The 21916-nt window shown below is 40.2% G+C and overlaps 1 protein-coding gene across 1 annotated transcript in view; it reads right to left on the reverse strand.

Annotated features, from left to right (window-relative positions):
- The window catches only part of Dtwd2 (DTW domain containing 2), a 63466-nt gene that overhangs the window by 21996 nt on the left and 19554 nt on the right, over positions 1–21916 (reverse strand). Inside the window, exons 2-4 of the mRNA XM_059246229.1 lie at positions 16497–16587; positions 13262–13356; positions 12747–12939 (exon numbers count right to left, since the gene is read on the reverse strand). Of these exons, the coding sequence (XP_059102212.1) occupies positions 12747–12939; positions 13262–13356; positions 16497–16587 (379 nt within the window). The remainder of the gene's footprint in view (positions 1–12746; positions 12940–13261; positions 13357–16496; positions 16588–21916) is intronic.

The following is a 21916-nucleotide window of genomic DNA, read 5'->3' on the forward strand; positions in this document are numbered from 1 at the left end:
ACTTCTGTCTTAGTTAGGGTTTCAATTGCTGTGAAGAGACACCATGACCATGGCAACTCCTATAAAAGAAAACATTTAATTGGGTGGCTTACATTTTCAGAGGTTTAGTCCATTATCATCATGGTGGGACATGGTGGCATGCAGGCAGACATGGTGCTGGAGAAGGAGATGAAAACGGAGAAGGAGCTACATCTTGATCCTGCAGGCAACAGAAGTGATCTGCAATACTGGGCATAGCTTGAGCACATAAGACCTCAACGCCCACCTTCACAATGACACATTTCCTCCAACAAGGCCATACCTACTTCAACAAAGCCACACTTCCCAATAATGCCATTGCCTATGAGGTTAAGGGGATCAATTACATTTAAACTACCACAGGGGCTAAAAATATATCTCAGTGATCCAGCAGTTGCCTAGCCTGGGGAAGATCTTAGACTCAATTCCCATTAATGCAAATAAAATATTTATTAAAGACAACTTAAGAAGACTACAGCTTCTCTTCTCTTGGATTTAGTATTCTACCAACAACACCAACAAAAAAATACAATGAAACACAAACATAAAAAATGCAAGTGATGGACACGATGGCACCCCGCCCACCCCTAGACTTCTGCTTCTGTGGTGGCCACAATCACCCAGGAGCCACCAGCTCTACCCAGGCCTGAATCTGTGATGGACACAGATACTCCCACCAACCCCCTAGACTTGGAGCCATTGTACCAAGTACTGCCTGAGGTTTCCAGACCTGGGCATGGGAGTGAGGAAAGGCAACAGCTCTGTACCATCCCTTGTAGCTGGGGTGGGCAGTACACAACCAAGCACCACCTGTGACTCCCCCACCAAGAGCCCTGCCACTGAGTGGTTTGGCACCATTGTTTTGACATAGTACAAGGTGGAGAGGTGGAAGAGAGGGAGAGGTGGAATGGTTTGTGGATAGGGGAGAGAAGCAGATTTGGAGACATGAGGGTAGTGAGGAATGGGCTGATATGAATGGTCAGCAGGCTACCTGAGTCCAGGGAGATGTCTGGACCTGGGCTATGACTAAGGTCTTGATCTGGGGCCTTTGAGCAGCTGAGGGGGCCTGACTTGATGTCTGTGACTCCTGTTGTCACTGAGGACTGTGCAGGGCCTGTGGTCTGGGCCACCACCTGGGGCCATGTTGTGTCCAAGGGCCACACTGCTGCTAATATGGGTCACCTGAACAGTGACATGGGGCCATGGTGACAACTGAAGACCAGTTCTGGGTCCATGGTCCTGCCACAGTTGGGGTCTCTGTTGATGTCCCTGGCCCATGTTGCCACCAGAGCCCATGTGGAGGTCAGTGGTCTGGGCCACGACCTATGACCATGTTGGCATCTGAGGGCTGAGCTGCTGGTACCAGGCCAATTTGTGTTGCCAAGGTTGTCAACTGGAGTCATGGTATTGACCAAACTAGGGCCGCAGCTAAGGGCTAGGTCTGGGTCTATGGCCCTGCCACATCCAGGGTCTGTGTTGATGTCTGTGGCTCCTGAGACGATCGAAGACCATGCCGATGCCAGGGGTCTAGGCTGCCATCTGAGGCCATGTTGGTGTCCGAGGGCCATACTGCTGTGGGGGCCATGCCAGCCTGGATGGCCTGTGCTGCTACCTGGGACCATGGTGACATCCAGGCCCAGGCTACTGCCTAGGACCATGTCTAAGTTCGTGGTCCTACCACAGCCAGGGTTTGTATTGATGTCTATAGCTCATGTTGCCACCAAAGGCCACATAGATGACCAAGTTCTGGGCCACAACCTATGGCCATGAAGGTGTCCAAGGGCCATGCTGCCACCAGAGACATCCTGATCTCAGTGGTCTGTGCTGTCACCAGGGGCCTTGGTGTCATCCAGGCCAGGGCTGCTGCAGAGGGCCATGTCTGGGTCTGTGGCCCTATAGCAGCCAGGATTTGAGTTGATGTCCAGGGCTCCTGTTGTCACTGAGGGCCATGTGGATGACCACGGTCTGGTCGGCCACCTCAGACCATGTCAGTGTCTGAAGACTGCCATACCCTGGGCCATGCTGATCTGGGTGGCTAGTGCTACCACCTGGAACCATGGAGACCTCTAGGCACAAGCTGTTGCCTAGGGCCATGTCTGGGTCTGCAGCCCTGCGGAAGCTGGAGTCTCGGGTGGTGTCCATGACTCCAGTTGCCACCAAGGGCTCTGCAAGTACCCAGGGTCTGCCCAGCCACCTGGGATCACGTTGATGCCTGGGGACCATGCTGCTGCCGAGAGTCATGTCTGGGTCCATGGTCCTGCTGCAGTGGGGGTCTGTGGTGATGTCCATGGCCTGTGCTAGCACAGGGATCATTGAAACAATGCTGTAGCCAGTGAAGGGCTCAGTAGCCAGCCTCACCCTTCACTGGCCTTGGAATGGCTGGTCCTAACCCCTCGTTGGATATTACAACAGGCAAGCTGGCCTGTGGTTAGAGATGCAGGTGAGCTGACCCTGTGGTTGGAGATGCAGGTGAGCTGACCCTGTGGTTGGAGATGCAGGTGAGCTGACCCTGTGGTTGGAGATGCAGGTGAGCTGACCCTGTGGTTGGAGATGCAGGTGAGCTGACCCTGTGGTTGGAGATGCAGGTGAACTGACCCTGTGGTTGGAGATGCAGGTGAGCTGACCCTGTGGTTGGAGATGCAGGTGAGCTGACCCTGTGGTTGGAGATGCAGGTGAGCTGACCCTGTGGTTGGAGATGCAGGTGAGCTGACCCTGTGATTAGAGATGCAGGTGAGCTGACCCTGAGGGAATGAAAGCAGGAGAGCTGGCCCTCCCCATCCCCTCGTCTCCCATGTGGTGGCATGGGTGAAGGAAAGATGTCCTCCCACCTCACCCATTAACTCCTGTGGCAGGTGAGAGAGCTAGCCCCGACCCTCACCAGCTGCAGCACACAAGAAAGCATCCTCTGGGTCCCATCTGGGCAGCACACTAGAGCTGACCCTGTGGTCAGGAATGCAGGTGAGCCAGCCCTGAAGGCGTGAGAGCAACAGGGCTAACCCTTCCACCCCTACACCTCAACTGCCATGCGGTGGCATGGGTGAGAGAAAGATGTCCTCCCTCCCTCTACCTTTTGCTACCTGTGGCAGGAAAAAGAGCTGACCTCGGGGTCACAAGACAGTGAGAACCAGCCCTGCCTCACACCAACTATAGCACACAGGACATCAGGTCCTGATTCCTGCCTGGGCAGCACACTAGAACTGACCCGGTTGTCAGGGTCACAGGTGAGCCAGTCCTGTATGAAAGCAGGAGAGCTGACTCCGACCCTCTTCGTATACCCCCTAAAGCAATCAGGAGAGAGGGCTCGAGAACAGGAGCACTGGCCCAGCTCCTTGCTGTAGGCTGCACTGGGTGAGCTTGCTGATGCAGTGCTGGAGAGCTCACCCAGATAGTGATGATGAGGGAAAGCTAGCCAGCTGACCAACCCAGCTACCAGCCAGGCCCAGAACCAGGGCTAGGAGTTAGCTCACCCCAACATGCACCTCTCTATGAACTGTAGGAGCATATGAAAAGGACAGACCTACAGATTCAAAACAGCAGGGTCTCCATGATACAGGACAACAGGCTATCCAAGAGGAACCCCAATGAGAGCCCATTATCAGGGGTGTCGAGGAAGCCAGAGGCCTCGAGCCAGAGCAATGAACACTTGCAAGTAAAGATGAATGGACTAAAGGGTTAACTGTGTGTCTCAACAGGCCACACTACAGTTCTATGATAAGATTCTTCTTTTTCGTTTGTTTTGTTTCTTTGTTTGACTTGGTTTTTGTTTTTTTTTTTTCTTTTAAATTTGGTTTTGTTTAGGAGGGGAGGGTGTAAGGGTAGAGGGAGGGTAAAGAGGATAAGGGGGATGAGTGGGAGCAGGATACACAAAGAATGAATAAAAGTAAAAAAAGACAAAATCATACAAGCCGGTGTCTCTGACTCTGTTACCTACTTCTAGGACCCTTTCCTCCTACCCAGTTGCCTCGTCCAACATTAATGGAAGAGGAGGTGCCTAGTCTCACTACAATCTGATATGCCATGGCTGGTTGATATCCATGGGAGGCCTGCCCTTATCTGAAGAGAAACAGAGGAGTGAATGGGGTGGGGATAGGAGGAGAGGAGGAAGGGGAACTGTAGTCAGGATGTAAAAACAAAAAAGTAAATACACAAATTAAAAAAAGAAAAAGAATTCAAGCTGGGCAGTGGTAGCATCCCAGCATTCTGGAAGATAAAGGCAGGCTGATCTTTATGAGTTTGAGGCCAGCCTGATCTACAGTACAGAGCTAGTTCTAGGACAGCCAAGGCTACACAAAGAAACCTTGTACTGGGAAAAAAAAAAAAAAAAGAATCCAGAAAAGTGATAAAAAGATGTCATAGGGTAACTGAAGAAGGTTCCTCCCAGGAATCCAGCCATAGCTCCATATTAGTAAATATTCATGTAATTAGTACCCTCAAACAGCATTCAGACTCATAATATAAATGATCAAAAGGTAGTATGTAGAAGTGACTATAGTAACAGCCAGGACAGTATGTCACCACTAGAGCCCAGCAATCCTACCACAGCAGGCCCTGAGTATTGCAACACAGCTGAAGCATATGAAAAACACCTTAAAACAGCCTCTATGAATATAGTAGTACTCCATAAAGAGGAAATTAATAAATCACTTAAAGAAATAGTGGAAGGAAATGGAAAACACTTCAAGACCTGAAAATGGAAACAGGATCAATAAAATCCAAACTGAAGGAAATCTGGACATAAAAAATTTGGGAACTCAAACAGAACCTCAGAGGGAAGCCTCACCAACAGAATATGAGAGAAGGAAAAGAGAGTCTTAGGCATTAAAGACTCAATAGAAGAAATGGATACTTTGGTCAAAATAATATTAAATCTAGAAAACCCTGGCAAAAAACATTCAGGAAATCCGGGACACTATGAAAAGACCGAAATACAAGAATAATAAGAATAGAGAAAGGAGAGGAAACCCAGGTAAAAAGCACAGAAAATATTTTCAACAAAATCATTGAAGCAACTTTCCCCAACCTGAAGGAGGAGATTCCTATTAAGGTACAAGAACACCAAATAGACTGGACCATAAAACAAAGTTCTCTCAGCACATAGTAATCAAAACATTAAACATAAAGAACAAAAAAAGAATATTAAAAGCTGTAAGGAAAAATACTACATAACATATAAAGGCAGACCTATTAGAATAACATTTGACTTTTCAATGGAGACTCTAAAAGCCAGAAAGTCCTGGACAGATATTCTATATACACTAAGAGACCACAGATGCCAGCCCAGACTACTATACCCTGAAAACTTTCAATCACAACACACGGAGAAAATAAGACATTCCATGAAAAAAATTAAAGTAATATCTACTAACCCAGCCCCCTAGAAGGCAGGAGAAGGAAAACTCTAACCTAGAGATGATAACCACATCCAAGAGAACACAGGAAATAATCCCAGACCAGTAATTAAAGGAGATCACACACACACACACACACACACACACACACACACACACACACACACACAGAGAGAGAGAGAGAGAGAGAGACAGAGACAGAGAGAGAGACAAGAGACAGAGACAGAGATAGAGATAGAGAGCAAACAACAAAATAACAGGAATCAACAAACACTGCCCATTGATACTGATATCTCTCAATATCACTGGTCTCAATTCCCCCAAAAAAGACGCAGAATAACAGAATGGATATGAAACAGGATCCATCCTTCTGCTGCATCCAAGAAACATACCTTAACATCAAGAATAGACATCACCTCAGGGGAAAAAGATATTGCAAGTAAACTGACATAAGAAGCAAGCTGGTATAGCCATTTTAAAATCTGATAAAATAGATTTCAAACCAAAACTAATCCAAAAAGATAGGGAAGGACACTGCATACTCATCAAAGGAAAAATCCACCAAAAGGACATTGCAGTTCTTAACTTCTATGCACCAAACACAAGTAAACCCAAGTTCATAAAAGAAACACTACTACAGCTTAAATCACATATTGACTCTTACACATTAATAGTGGGAGACTTCAGTACCCCACTCTCACCCATGGACACAGGTCATCCAAAAACTAAACAGAGAAATACTGGAGCTAACAGATGTTATAAACCAAATGGACCTAACATATTTACAGAAGGTTTTACCCAACACAAAAGAATATACCTTCTACTCTGCACCTCATGGAACTTTCTACAAAATTGACCACATACTCTGACACAAAACAAGTCTCAACAGATACTTGACTACCATGGATTAAAGCTGGATAACAACAGCAACAGAAACATCAGAAAGCTTGCAAACTCATGGAAACTGAACAACTCACTACTAAATGGAAAAAGAAATGAGCCAAGATATAAATTAAGAAAGAAATTAAAGACTTTCTAGAATTTAATGGAAATAAATACACAACATACCCAAACTAATGGGACATAATGAAAGCAGTTCTAAGAGGTAAGTTCACAGCACTAAGTGTCTACCTAAAAAAATTTGGAGAAATCTCATACTAGTAACTTAATAGCACACCTGAAAGCTCTAGAACAAAAAGAAGAAATCACACTCAAAAGGAGTAGGTTGCAAGAAATAATCAAACTCAGGGCTGAAATCAATAAAATAGAAACAAACAATACAATGAATCAATGAAACAAAGAGTTGATTCTTTGAGAAAATCAATAAGATTGACAAACTCTTATTCAAATTAACTACAGGACAGAGTGAGAATGTCCAAATTAACAAAATTAGAGATGAAAAGGGAGTCGTAACAACAGATACCAAGGAAATCCAGAGAACCATAAGGACATATTTTAAAAACCTATATACTCCACTGAATTGGAAAATCTAAAAGAAAATGATAATTTTCTAAAAGAAATGGATAATTTTCTCGATACATACCATTTACCAGAGCTAAATCAAGATCAGATAAGTAATTAAACAGACCTATAGCCCCTACTGAAATATAAGCAGTAATTAAGTCTCCAAAACCAAAAAAAGTCCAGGTCCAGATGGTTTTAGCACAGAATTATGACAGACCTTCAATGAAGAGTTAATGCCAATATTCCTCATATTTTTCCATAAAACAGAAACAGAAAGAAAATTTGTTTAATGAGGCTACAGGTACCCTGATACCTAAACCACATGAAGACTCAACAAAGAAAGAGAATTACAGACCATTTTCCCATATGAACAAAGATGCAAAGATTCTCAATAAAACACAAATAATCCAAGAACATATCAAAAAGATTATCCACCATAATCAAGTAGGCTTCATCTCAGAGATGCAGGGATGATTCAGTACATAAAAATCAGTAACTATAATATACTATATAAACAAACTGGTAGAAAAACCACATGATCATCTCATTGGATGCAGAAAAAGCCTTTGACAAAATTTAACACCCCCTTAATGATAAATGTCCTGGAGAGATTATGGATACAATAGACATTCCTCCACATAATAATGGCAGTTTATAGCAAGCCAATAGCCAACACCAACTTAAATGAAGAGAAACTCAAAGCAATTCCACTAATATCAGGAACAAGACAAGGTTGTCTACTCTCTTCATAACTATTCATTTTAGTGCTTGAAGTCATAGAGCAATAAGACAACAGGAGATCAAGGGGATACAAACTGAAAAAGAAAAGATCGAAGTATCTTTATTTGTAGATGATATGATTGTGTGTGTGTGTGTGTGTGTGTGTGTGTGTGTGTGTGTGTGTCCCTAAAAATTCCATGGGGAGACTCCTACAGCTGATAAACACTTTCAGCAAAGTATGGATACAAAGTTAACTCAAAAAAATCAGTTGCCCTCCTACATACAAAGGGCAAACGGACTGAGAAAGAAACCAGTGAAACAACACTTCTCACAATAACTGAGAAAGAAACCAGTGAAACAACACTTCTCACAATAACCTCTAAAAATATAAAATATCTTGGTGTAGCTCTAACCAAGCAAATAAAGGCTTGTATAATAAAAAAAAAAAAAACTTTAAGACACTGAAGAAATTGAAGATATCAGAATATGGAAAGATCTGCCATACTCAAGGATCAGCTGGATTAATATATTAAAAATGGCCATCCTACCACAAGCAATCTACAGATTCAATGCAATCCCCATTTTGTTAATCACAGCCAACTCTTCAGCTCCAACTAACCAAACACCACAAATTCTTCACACAAATGCCCTGGCAGTCTTTGCTTTGCTCTGAAACTTCTGAAGCCAGGCCTCCACTGTCTGCACTGCTCTCAGCCCTCTTAATCTTCCAAGCTCCAACAGAAGAGCCCAGTGTCTCAACACTCAATGACTTCTATCCCAAAGTTCCAAAGTCCGTCCATAATCCTCCCAAAACATGGCCAGGTCTGTCACAGCAACAACCCACTATCTCGGTACCAATTTCTATTCTAGTTAGGGTATACTGTCCCTGTGATGAAACACCATAACCAAAAGCAACTTGGGAAGGAAGGGACTTACTTGGTTTATATTTCCACATCACAGTTCATCATTGAAAGAAGTAAGGACAAGCAGGACAGAAATCTGGAGGCAGGAGCTGATGCAGAGGCCATGGAGCAGTGTTGCTTACGGCTTGTTCATCGTGGCTTTCTGGTTGTTGTTTTTTTTCCCCTTTATTTTATTTACAAACCATAGTTTCTCCTCCCTCCTCTTCCTCCAATTCCCTCCCCCCACTTCCCTTTTACCTCCCTGCCCCCCCAATCCACTCCTCCCTTTCCATCAAATGGGGTAAGGTCTCTCTTGGGAATCAACAAAGCATGGCATATCAAGTTGAGGCAGGACCAAGCTCCTCCCCTCTATATCAAGACTGAACAAGGCATCCCACTATATAAAATAGGTTCCAAAGACCAGGGACAGGTCCTGGTGCCACTGCTAGGAGCCCCATAAAAGACCAAGCTACATAACTGTCACCCACATGCAGAGGGCCTAGGTCGGTCCCATGCCGGCTCCCTAGCTGTCCCTCCAGAGTCTGTTAGCTCCCACAAGCTCAAGTCATCAGCCTGCGTTCTTATAGAACCCAGGACCACCATCCCAAGAGTGGCATGACGCACAACAGACTGGACCTTCCCCCTATCAATCACTAATTAAGAAAATGTCCTACAGGTTTGTCTGCTTACACCCTGATTGTCTGGAGGTATTTTCTCAAAGTTCCATCCTCTCAAGATGACTACTGGTTATGTGGAGTTGACATAAAACTAGCTAGCATAGTTGGTTTTGGTTTTTCAGGACAAGGCTCACTTGGCTGGCCATGGACTCGCTATGTAGATGAGGATGGACTTGAATGCCAGAGGTTCACCTACTCTGTCTCTTGAGTGCTGGGATGAAAGATGTATGTCACCATGCCTAGCTGCTTCTTCAGTTTGCTTTTGTGGTTTGTCAGCAAGTTGAGTGGCTGGTTTATTTGTATGTTTTCATTCTTTGTCTGGTTTTTTGTTTTTGTTTTTGTTTTTTTTTTTAGTTTTTGGTTTTTGAAGGCAGGGTTTCTCTGTGTAGTTTTGGTGCCTGTCCTGGAGCTCGCTCTGTAGCCCAGGCTGGTCTCAAACTCATAGAGATCCACCTGGCTCTGCCTTCCGAGTGCAGGGATTAAAGGCGTGCGCCGCCACCACCGCCCGGCTTCTTTGTCTTTTTTGATTTTGGTTGGTTGTACCTTTGTTTTTGCTTTTGTCTTTTTCTCTAACATTTTAGTAGTTTTATTTCTCCAGTTGATACTTTTTATGTAATTATTGTAAATTTGTATGTTAGTTATTAACACAGCAAGTTTTAATCTCTATCTCACCAGAATTGTCCTTAATCAAGCAATTTACATTTTTCTACACCCCCCCAAATCTTTTCACATCTGTAATTGTCCTCCCTTACTGCCTCTCATACCTTCACCCACACACAGCTTCTCAAACACACTGGATGCCCTCTCTTCCTTTCCCCATTGATTCTGCACTTTGCTACCCAAATACTAATACATCCAGCTCTAAAAAAAAAAAAAAAAACAGGCCGGGCGGTAGTGGCGCACACCTTTAATCCCAGCACTCAGGAGGCAGAGCCAGGCGGATCTCTGTGAGTTCGAGGCCAGCCTGGGCTACCAAGTGAGTTCCAGGAAAAGGCGCAAAGCTACACAGAGAAACCCTGTCTTGAAAAAAGCCAAAAAAAAACACAAACAAACAAAAACAAAAAAACCAAATCACACCTCTCTAACTAGTACCCCAAGCTGATGTCTCTGAATACAGCAAGTATAATGTAAAAGGATCTCCTATAGCTACACAAACCAAGGTCTGCCAATAAAAAGTGCAACCACTGCAACTCCACATAAATAGCAGCAGGAAACAAAATCTAAGTGAATATAACCCTTTAGAAGGACTTTCAGAAAACAAAACAACCAAAGAGAGATGAAAGAAGAGGAAGTTAAAAAATGTAACATAAATTCATTCCACCTAGGTGCAAAACACCACAAAAAGAATGTGGCACAACTACCCACCTCGGCCTATCCCCAACCTCCCTACTCCCTCCAACTGGAAGCCATACACATCATACATACATGAGCAAAATTACTTAAGACAGCCAATATTTCTAAGAAGTCTGGGATATATTCAAGAGTCCAGACCTAAGAATTCATGGGATAAAAGAAGGAACAGAGATAAAGCAGAAGTTATAACGAAATTATAAAGAAAAATTCCCAAAGCGAGAGAAAAAAGTACACATCAAAACACAGAAGAACTACAGACAGACAGGGTCAGAAAAGAACTTTTCATGATATATCATAGTCAAGATGTCAAAAACACAAAGAAACAATGCAAAAAGTAGTATGAGAAAAACTGTCAAGTCACATACAACAGCAGGAACAACAACTAGACCTTATATCAGCACCTCTAAAAAGCCAGAAAATATGGAGTGAAATATTACAACCTCAGAAAGCAAATAACTATGAACCAAAAGCACTATAGCCAATAATGTTAGCTTTAAAAATTGAGCAAGATACACACAAATTAATGGACTTTGTGGCAACCAAGCCACAACAGAGAAATTTCTCCAAAGACTACTATACAGGGAAGAAAACAGTTTCATATATATATATATATATATGTGTGTGTGTGTGTGTGTGTGTGTGTGTGTGTATGTATGTATATATATATATGGTGAAATATGAGTCAGTCACAAAGAAGAATGAAGCCCTGTCATCTGTGGGAACATGGGTGAACCTTGACAACACCATACTGGGTAAAACCACCAGTCATGCGTCATACCATATGATTAATTCCTGTGAAGCCTAAAAAAGTTTATCACAGAATTCGAGGTAAAATAATAATGGGCAAACACTGGAAGGGGATAGCAAAGAAAGGAAAGGAAAGAGACCAATGAATAAAGAGTGAGAAGGAAGGAGTGAGTTCTCAGGCTTTGTCACACAGCACAGTGGCTCCAGTCAACAACAGCCAATCTTCCAATAGCTGGAAATCAAATCTGAATGTTCTCACCATGAAGAAACAATAGCTTGAGGAAATGTTCTCAGTACAAAGAGATAATGAGCACCTGAGATAATGACACTAATTTCATCATTAAGCCAGTGTATACATGCCCCAGAGAATCATAGGTACTCCATGAACATGTGCAAGTATTATGTCAATTAAAAATACAACTAAAAAATTGATCAAGATAAAATTACTGAAGTGAAAACAAAATATAACAGCAATTATAAACAATATAAAAGCTTTTGAAAGCTCATAAAGTAGAGAAACCTTGAGAGAAAAAGTATGCCTTCATCTGTGTATGTCTGTATGTGTGTATATGTAGGTGTGTATCTGTGTGTGGATCTGAGTAAGTATTATTAGAAACAAGAAAGAACACATTCAGGACCAGTTAACTGTTTAACAATTTATACTACTCACTTGGAGGAGAGAATCCCCTAGAGAAATAGAGAAAGGAAGGCCAAATGTAAACAGAAAGTCTGAAGTCTCCACAGAAGAGTTTGAAGGGACCAGAGCAGGCTAGAGCAGATGGCTTTACCAATTCATTCCATCTAATTTTTATGGAGGATCTAATTCTATAGGTAACTAATTTAGGCCACAGAGAAATATTTCTTCAGTTATTCCTGTGAAGTCGGAATAACTTTAGTACCCAAACTTTCCAGGGAAAAAATATGGAAACCATGTGTATTACAGTTCAATATATTACACAAAATCCAAGTTCCAGATGAATACAAAACGTGAACAGTCAGGAAAGTTCACCAAAAAAACACAAACATGGTTCAATACTTCAAAACCTTTGATTACAACAAATTATATCAAATCTGAAGAACTAGGGAGATGGCTCAGAAGGTAACAGCACTTCCCACCAAGACTGACAACCTGAGTTCGATTCCCAGAACCCACAAGCTGTATGTACATACACACACACACACACACACACACACACACAGTCAAAAAAAGCTTTTAACATGAAAAATGAAGGATGAACCATGATATTAATAAATAAAGTGCCTTGCAAAAAGTTTAGTCATTACTAATAAGTAACTAAGTGTTTAAATATAACATTTCTTAACAAAATCATTTATACATATGAAAAGAGATGACACGTGAAATTTGCTCTATATACAAATGTAAGTATATGTACTTACAACATACACATAAATACCACTTAATTCATATTACTAGAGTATATGGTAAATATCTATATATGTGTATATAGCAAGTAATTATACAATTGTAGTTATTCTTTGTTAAAGTATTAGTTTACCTGTTTGGGAAGTCGGAACAAGGAATTCTTATAGAAAATGTCCTTAGCCTGGCTCCATGTACCATCAATGAGGATGATTGTGGAAGGATAGACAGGAGAATCTAATATAAATTCTTCCAAATTAGTAGCTTCAGCCCCTGGATATAATATTAATGTACCAGAGTCCCGGCAAACAGTTGAAAGTTCAAAATCTCTAAAACAATAATTTTTAAGATATCTTTATTAGGTATGGGGAAAACAAAAGTTTTACTACACTTAGTGAATGCCTAAGCAAAGCTGCCCTCTCAACGAATCTGTCTAATCAAATGGAAGCACCAGTTCAAAGGTCAATCAGAAGCCTCTGACTCTGGCGACTGGCATGCTGTCTCCTCAGCCACAGTTCTTCCACTTTCCTCTTCATTATTTCCTGCCAAGGCTTTCCTAGCCAATGGCCAGTGGCATCATTTTTACCCTCCCAAAGAAACCTCTATGCAGGAAAGAACTACTCCCAACTGCCAGTCGGTCAGCTCACTCACCGCTCTTCACTGAAGCGGCGGCCAATCTTTACCGTGCACTTGTCAGGGGGGAGGCATGCCGCTAGCAGAGGGACTGTGCGCAACACTTTGCTTTCCTTTAACGAAAAAGTAAAACAGGGAGTTACTACCCAGATGAACACTTTTAAAACTGTTCTGGAACTGAGTGATAAATGCTCGCTCATCAGATACAGGGAACTGAGTGATAAATGCTCGCTCATCAGATACAGGGAACTGAGTGTCAGCATCAGCACTCCAGAAAGAAAAACCCCTCTGAGAAACATTGGCTTTATAACTGTATACATTTTACAAATTTTTTACTCAAGACCAGACTCTAAGAAGCAGTAACAGTTTTCTAATTTATCAGTATTAAGCATAACACAAGCATATTTTTTAAACTTATTTAGATATACTTACAGGCTAATGGTTACAATTATAAATTATAGGGGGAAAATACTTTATACATATGTATGTAATCCCACAATGAAATCTACTGCTATGTATAATTAATAAATATCAGTAATAAACTAAATGAATTATAAATTATAAATGCACGTAAATTTGTGTTAAACTGAATAATTTATTCTGATAAGCTTTTTATTTCAAAGTAATTACATTTTGAACACATCAGCTTGCAGATGATAGCCTATATCTCAATACCAAACAAGCAGCAACATGCACCAAAAAGAAAACAAAGGCAGTCCAAACGACAGAGCCACAAGTTTACAGACTTACTAACGGCCAAGTGGAACAATTTAAACAACAAAACAAATACTAGACTCTACTCCAAAATACACAAGTCTCCACAGTGTTGTTACCTGCAGATTGTCAAATAACTAACGAGAGAAATGGAAGTAGCTTTCTTACACAACTCTAATGGCCAGTGGAACTGCCCACTCCAGAAAGTTTACTCTCCCCTCCCATGGAAGTGGGCTGCACAAAGTTGACCACCATCCGTGGATTTCTTCAGCATCCTAGCTTCCACTGCTAAGAACAAGTTTTCTTGTTACCACAGCTCTATTGTTAGTCCTATGGAAACAAGCAGTTAGCCACTGTGCCTTAGGTGGGGCTAGGGAAATTTTCCAGTGTTTCATAGATTAGCGTTTCCAGTATTCCTCCCTCCTTATCACTATGGAGACCTCTGCTTTCCAAACTTTTGTTAAGTAATACATTTATATATGTCAAATTAAATAGTCACCAAGATTTAAAATGCCATAACTTTGTCAGGTATACTCCCCAGTACCACTTCCAAGAAGCAATCACTTTAACTCTTAGCCTTTTCTAAGAATTATTTCCATATTTCCTATAATGTGTGTTACAATTTTGATTTTTTAATTTTATATATTACTTACAAACTACAAATGATCACCATCATACCTAACAGTAACATAGACAATTCCAAGTGTGACATATAGATATAATGATATAAATACCCGTTTATTTTTCACAACAAATCAGTAAAGAAATGAAACTTTTATTATGTCAATAATACCAATGAGGAGACTGAAGCCCAGAGAGACGTATTTACTTGCACAGGGTCACAGACTGTACATAGCCAGTAAGTATCTGAAACTCGGACAACCTGGCTCTAGAACCCTGATCCTTAACTTTACAAGTACAGCATCTCATAACAAGTTAACATTCTGAACTCTTACCTTGCAGCTAACTCTCATATCTGATAATGGTTATAGAAAACCAATAAACAGTGTATATATCAGTATGGCTAAATATACACTGTTCACAAGGCCATGCAATTTAGTATAACACTTCTTCCCTTTAAAGCTTCTTTTTTTCTTATTTTTGAGATAACTTCTTGTTTTTAAACAACTGTCTCCATTCATGAACTTACTCTTTGAAATGTCCATCACATCACTTCCATGCAATCCTCTCTACCACATCTCTTTTTCCACATCTCCCTCCTGGAACCTATCCAAATAGTTTTCAACCTCATTTTTATGGGAGAACCATGAAATTGTCAAATCCATTTATGCAAAGTAGCGTGCTAAAGTTACACACACACAAGCAGCCTAGTATTAGTGAACTAGGTAAAGACCAGAAAGTTCCTTTACTGACAGGGAAAATCAATTTGGATGTACTTGTCTATTCATAAAATACATCCATAGTGGATATAATTTTAAATTGGTCATCTAAATTGAGGATTAACTGTGGTTTTTTTTTTTTTTAAAAAAAAAACTGCAGATTTCACAATATAAAAATCACCACAAATCAATTTTTAAAACTACATTTTGAAGGCCGTCTAATACGCTAGAACAACATAACAATGGAAAAGTACCATATCTGCACTATAACATGGAAACTATATTCACCAAAATTCAGGTTTTAATTCTCTATGACCACAGCACTACTATTTTCTGTAAATGTAAGTTGTACAGTATTACAATTTTAACTGCAGTAAAATAATCCAGTGACAAAATTGCCAGAACTGTAAGAGCCTGCTGTCAAGTCTGGAAAAAGACCTGTCAACAAACAACTTGCAAAGAAATAGTATTCATCATTCAGAAAACAGTAAGGACTAATTTATTTTACATCTTTGTTGTATCTTTGAATAGACTATACAAAGTTTTTAAAAAGAGGTCAAAGATTTCTCACTTGGGTTACCATTGATTCCATTTACATCGTGCACTGACTAGTTTTGTATTAACTAATTATAATATCCTATGGTTTCCTTACATCCCCTCATCACAAATCAAAACTCACAGACACACATACAAACTGGCACATGTCTAATCCTAAACAGAATAGAAGAGCATTAGCTAAAAAGTCTTACAGACGGCACAGTACAAGTAAAAGTGTTTGTTCTAGCCACCTAACAGAAAGAAAATTTTACTTGCATATCCAACTTGTAAAAGTAAAATGCCAAAGTCAGTATATACTCTAGCAAGAAAAGCTATCAGGAAGCCAAGAGTATGACCAGCGCTTTAAAAGCAGTCATTTTTCTCAGCTCTTTATTCACAGAATTGCATCTTTTCATCATACAAATCTGCTGGAGTTCTAAATCTCTACCTTACAATAGAATGGTATGAAACATTGTCTCAAGCATGTGACTCTCCACTATCATCTAATAGATAACGCTTTCTTCCTTAAAAAGTAAATACTTATCAATAATGGTTTTTCTGAAACACTATGCAGCTATGAGGAATGAGCATGTTTACATGGGTGTTTTCTCTGCTGCACTCGACTCCACCTGAAGGCATATCACTTACAAACATTAACTCACCTCTGCTGGATGCTGAATTATGTACAAATGGGTGGAGATTTGGAGCGGGTGCACTGGTAGATATGGACACAAGCACACTTTCTGGGGCCGGCTAAAGAGTAAGAAAAGCAAAAAAGAAGCAATGAATTTTTAAAATGTGATATAACAACATCCAAATACATCAACATCATAACATTTTTATATCTAAAGAGGTTTGGAAAAACTACATACTTTCAAAATGAAACCCATTAATGGAGCTAATGAGACATTTTAGACATGGAAATTATGAAAGAGATTTAAGTACATTTTCCCCATCCACAGAAATTCTGGGCTTGGCAGTACACTATGGTTCAGTGCTGAACGCTTACAAAGCCACAGGTTTAATCCACTCCAGGACAAACTGGCTAATATTAAAGAATTTCAATAAATATTAGTTGTCTTTAATGGAAAAATAGTTACTGGGTCACTAGGGCCTTTCATTCATGGTGCAATACTTCTTTCATTTAACATCAAGAACAGAAGTTATGACAAAAAAAAATGGACCCAGAGGCATCAAAAAATACAGTCTCAGATCCTAAAAGCACAGGAAATAAATTTCAGGAGAGGAAAAATAAACAAAGGAAAGCTAGGAAGGCAAACAACTTGTCTACAACAATAAACCAGGAAACCGCTAATCTTAGCAGGTGAGAAAATAAAAAACAATAACCCAGCCAAGCAGAGACAAGAAACGGCAGGACTCAGTAAATAAATACCTCTCACTAACAACCTTACATGTAAATGGGTTCAAATCACAGGTAAAGAGATGTGGACTGGATGGCTGGATAAAAACCAGATCTAACCATCTCATCTCCAAAACACATACCCCACTGGAAAGACACCCACAGACCGAGAGGCAAAGATTAAAAACAATGTGTCAAAGAACAGAAACCAAAAACATGGCTGATATCTGGTAAAAGAGAACCCAAACGAAAATTAGCCAGTAGAGTTTAGGCCACCACATATCAGTAAAAGAAGTAATTAATTAAGAAGATCCAGCAGCTGGGCAGTGGTAGCGCACGTCTTTAATCCCAGCACTCGGGAGGCAGAGCCAGGTGGATCTCTGTGAGTTCCAGGCCAGCCTGGTCTACAGAGTGAGATCCAGGACAGGCACCAAAACTACACAGAGAAACCCTGTCTCAAAGAAAAAACAAAAAAAGAAGATACAGCAATTGTAATTATATACATACTAATCATTGTGAGTCATAATTTCACTCTTCACAGAACTAGAACAAAAAAAATCCTAAAATTCACAGAACACCTCAAATAACCACAACAGTTTTTTAAATTTACACATTTAATGTGTATGAGTGTTTTGCTTGCAATGTATGTATGTGTCCCACATGGTGCCTGCAGAGTCCAGAAGAGTGTTAGATCCTCTGGAACTGGAGTTACAGTTTTCAGTGGTCATGTGGGTTCTGGGAATTGAACCTGGGTCCTCCACAAGAACAGCTACTCTTAGCTGGGTGGTGGTGGTGATGGTGGTGGTGGTAGTGGTGCACACCTTTAATCCCAGCACTATGAAGGCAGAGGCGGGTGGATCTCAGTTTTGTCTACAGAGCAGTTCAAGACAGCAAGAAAAAACAAAGACCAAAAACAACAACAAAAAACAAACAAACAAACAAAAAGAACAAATGCTATTAACTGCTGAACCATCTCTCCAGTCCCAACCACAGCAATCTTAAACAGAAAAGGCAATATCAAAGATATCACAATTCTGGATCTCCAACTATATTACAAAGGCACAGTAACACAATCAGCATTGTCGTGGCACATTTAAAACAAATACACTGACCAAAAGAACAGAATACAGAACCCATAAATAAACTCACATATCAACAGCCACCCAATCTTTGACAAAGGAGTCAGAAATATACATTGGAAAAAAAGACAGCACTCTTCAACAAATAGGGCTACTAAAACAGGACACTGACATTTTAAGAATGAAAGCAAATCTGTTTCTTTGTTCCCATACAAAACAATTCAAAACACATCAAAGACCCTCATTAAACCTGAGAATGAAAGTGCTAGAGGAAAACAGAAGCATATGTAAGGGCCTCTGAAAAGGACTCAAATAGCACAGGAAAGGACCCAAGAGCTGACAGCTGACAACTGGGATTACATGAAATTAAAAAGCTTCTCAACAAACAGCAAAGGAAATGATGAGCAGAGTAAAGACTGAGACTACAGAACAAATCTTCGAGAACTAAACATGTGCCTGGGAATTAATATCTACAATCTATAAAGAACTGCAAAAATAGAAAACCAAATCATCCAATAAGCAAAAGGTCAAGATGAGGTGAATAAACAATTTCAAAGAAGAAATACAAAAACCAATAATCATTTGAGGCGTGTTTATGGCTATACTGACACAGCCATGTGTCCCTGCAGTAAACAAGGGAAAACCCCTCAGTACACATACAGGACTGATCACTGTCAGATCTTACCTCTACTCATGTAATGTAACACAAGGGAAGAAATGCTTATGCTAAACTACAGAGTGTGGGCAAATGGGTTGAAATAGCTATTATAGCAACCAACTCTTTCTACTCCTGCTAAAGACATTATCTAGATCCCAGCTTCTCAAGCTACGGGTCACAAACCAATGTGAGGTCAAGTATCTCAATGAGTGAGTCACAAAAAATCTGACAACAGCAAAGGGTTCTGATGGTACGATGACCAAAAAGCAACAAAATCAAACATGTAACAACTCTGAGGTGTGTCTGGCAGCACCTGCTTGAATATCATTGCATGTGTTTTCCCTGCAGCCTTGGTTCTGAACATATAATATGCATACTTTGCATGCACATGCATTAAACCATGCAACACCAACAAACCTTTGCTCTTTAAAACATCCTGGCTCAATTTCAGACTACCATATGTTAGGAAATGCAGTGCTTTTACTGTACATATGAAGTTTGTTGTTTTTATAGAAACCTAATGATTTAATTACTGAAAACAGACAATACTTTATCATCATCCCTCAGCACTTAAAGTATTAAATTAATATTGTATTATAATGCTTGATTGCTGTGGGATTTTCGGTATGCTGTGAATGTGTTGCTCTGATTGGTTGATAAATAAAATGCTGAGTGGCCAGTAGCCAGGCAGGAGGTATAGGTGGGATAAACAGACAAGGAGAATTCTGGGAAGTGGAAGGCTGAGTCAGGAGGAGGGGAGCAGCATGTAACCGCACACAGGTATTGCCAGGGAACACGTGGCAACATATAGATTAACAGAAATGGGCTGAGTTTAAGTGTAAGAGCTAGAGAGTAGTAAGCCTGAGCTAATGGCCAAGCAGTTTTAATTAATATAAGCTACTGAGTAATTATTTCATAAGCAGCTGTGGGGTCTGTGGGGCTGGACAAGACCAGAGAAAACTTCAGCTACACTTGATTTTGGTAAAAAGTGCTGTCTGAGCTGCTGGCTTGTGTCTTATATAAAGATCACTAAACGAATTTCAACATGCAACATGGTGGCACGTGCCTTTAATTCTAGCACTGGGAGAATGAAAACAGGAAAATCAGGAGTTCAAGGTCAACCTCAGCTACACAGAAAGTTAAAGTTTAAGACTAGCCTGAGACACAAGAGAACCTGTCTCAAATTTAAAAATATAATAATTTTGTCAGGAGACTAGAACAGAATTTCCAACCATTTCAAAACATACTTTTGCCATTTTATACTATGTATTATTCATGCATATTTCACATGATAATTATAAAATTAAAAATATTTATCCACTCTGAAAATTACTAAAAATGCTGCATGTTCTACAGTATCAAATATTCAGCTAAGATTTAATTCTTTATGTAAAAGCAAACACTTCTATCTCATTAGTATATAAATTTGCTTTCATTTTAAGAAATAGTAATTTCGGATATATTCCAAAGAATTGTTTTAAAATAAAGTTCTTGATGATATATTATCAGTAAATGTTTGATTTGTATAGTTATATTATTTGTTCAAGGTGCATAAAATTTTCTTTAAGTAAAAAAGAGGAGTAACAAGGGGAGGGTTTTTAACGATTTATTTTTATTTTATGTATTTCTGACTATATGTATGTATGTACATTGTGTGTATGCATGCGGTGCCCCTGGAAATCGAAAGGGGCCATTGGATTCCCTGGAGCTAGAATTACAAAGGTTGCAATCTATCATGTGGGTCCTGGGAACTAAACCTGGAGAGATAGCAGGTGTTCTTAACCACCAACCTCTCTCTCCAACCCCAATAATGGGAAAGGGTTTAAGAAGCTCTGGTCTAGATGGTACCTGGTCAGGGATAAAAATACACCATCTTGGGCTGAAGAACTAGCTCAGCAATTAAGAGCACTTGTTGCTCTTGCAGAGGAATCAAGTTCAATTCCCAGCACCCACATGGCAACTCACAACCATCCATAACTAGAGTACCAAGGGATCTGATGCCCTATTCCGGGCATGCAAGTGGGACACAGACATACATGAAGGCAAAACATAATACATAAAATACATAATTTTTTGCTTTTTGTTTGTTTGTTTGTTTTAGTTTTTTGTTTTGTTCTGTTTTGTTTTTCTTGTTTTTGTTTTATTTTTCAAGACAGGGTTTCTCTGTATAACAGCTCTCGCTGTCCTATAATTAATTTTTATAGACCAGGCTGGACTCTAACTCACAGCGATTCGCCTGCCTCTGCCACCCGAGTCCTATGATTAAAAGCGTGTGCCACCACAGCCTGGCAAAATACATAAATCTTAAAACACACACACACACACACACACACACACACACACACACACACACACACAAACACACATGATCCCGGCCTCTTTCCCTCAATGAACCTTAAGTAGACTTAAGGAAAAACCAATGCACCCACTTTCTAGCTCCCTTTGAGATGATCTGGTATGACTGTCTTATCTCATGCTGAATGTCCTGTCATCACTATAAACAGATTTACGGGGTGACAAATCCTTTCATGCTAGAGTAAAGCACAGGAAGGGGCAAACAGGCATTAATGAATCTGAACATACCAACAAATGTAGATCAAGGTCTGCTATAAGAAAGAACTCTTTCTGTAAAAGGAGAACTAGGGTAACATTCAAATTCTAAAAAGCTTAAGATTCTAATTCTTCACATGAAATTTATCAAAAATATAAATTAAGATGATCAAAGAAAAAAATAAAAATTTGTTTCTCTAGCATAACATCAGGCAATTTAAAGTTAGACCCTAACCATATTCCAATAGGTAAGGCAGAATTCAATTTGGAAACTTTTAATAAACATATACAAGTTTTGGCTAAAGAACAGTTATGGTTTTACAAACATTAACTTTAATATTTTATAGATAAAATCCTAATATTATAGCACCCTGTGCTGCCATAGTAGTGAATATTCATTTCAAATACTTAGTAGATGAATCACCAATTACACTA

Source organism: Peromyscus eremicus, chromosome 19, assembly GCF_949786415.1.
Source record: "Peromyscus eremicus chromosome 19, PerEre_H2_v1, whole genome shotgun sequence".
Lineage (NCBI taxonomy): Eukaryota > Metazoa > Chordata > Mammalia > Rodentia > Cricetidae > Peromyscus > Peromyscus eremicus.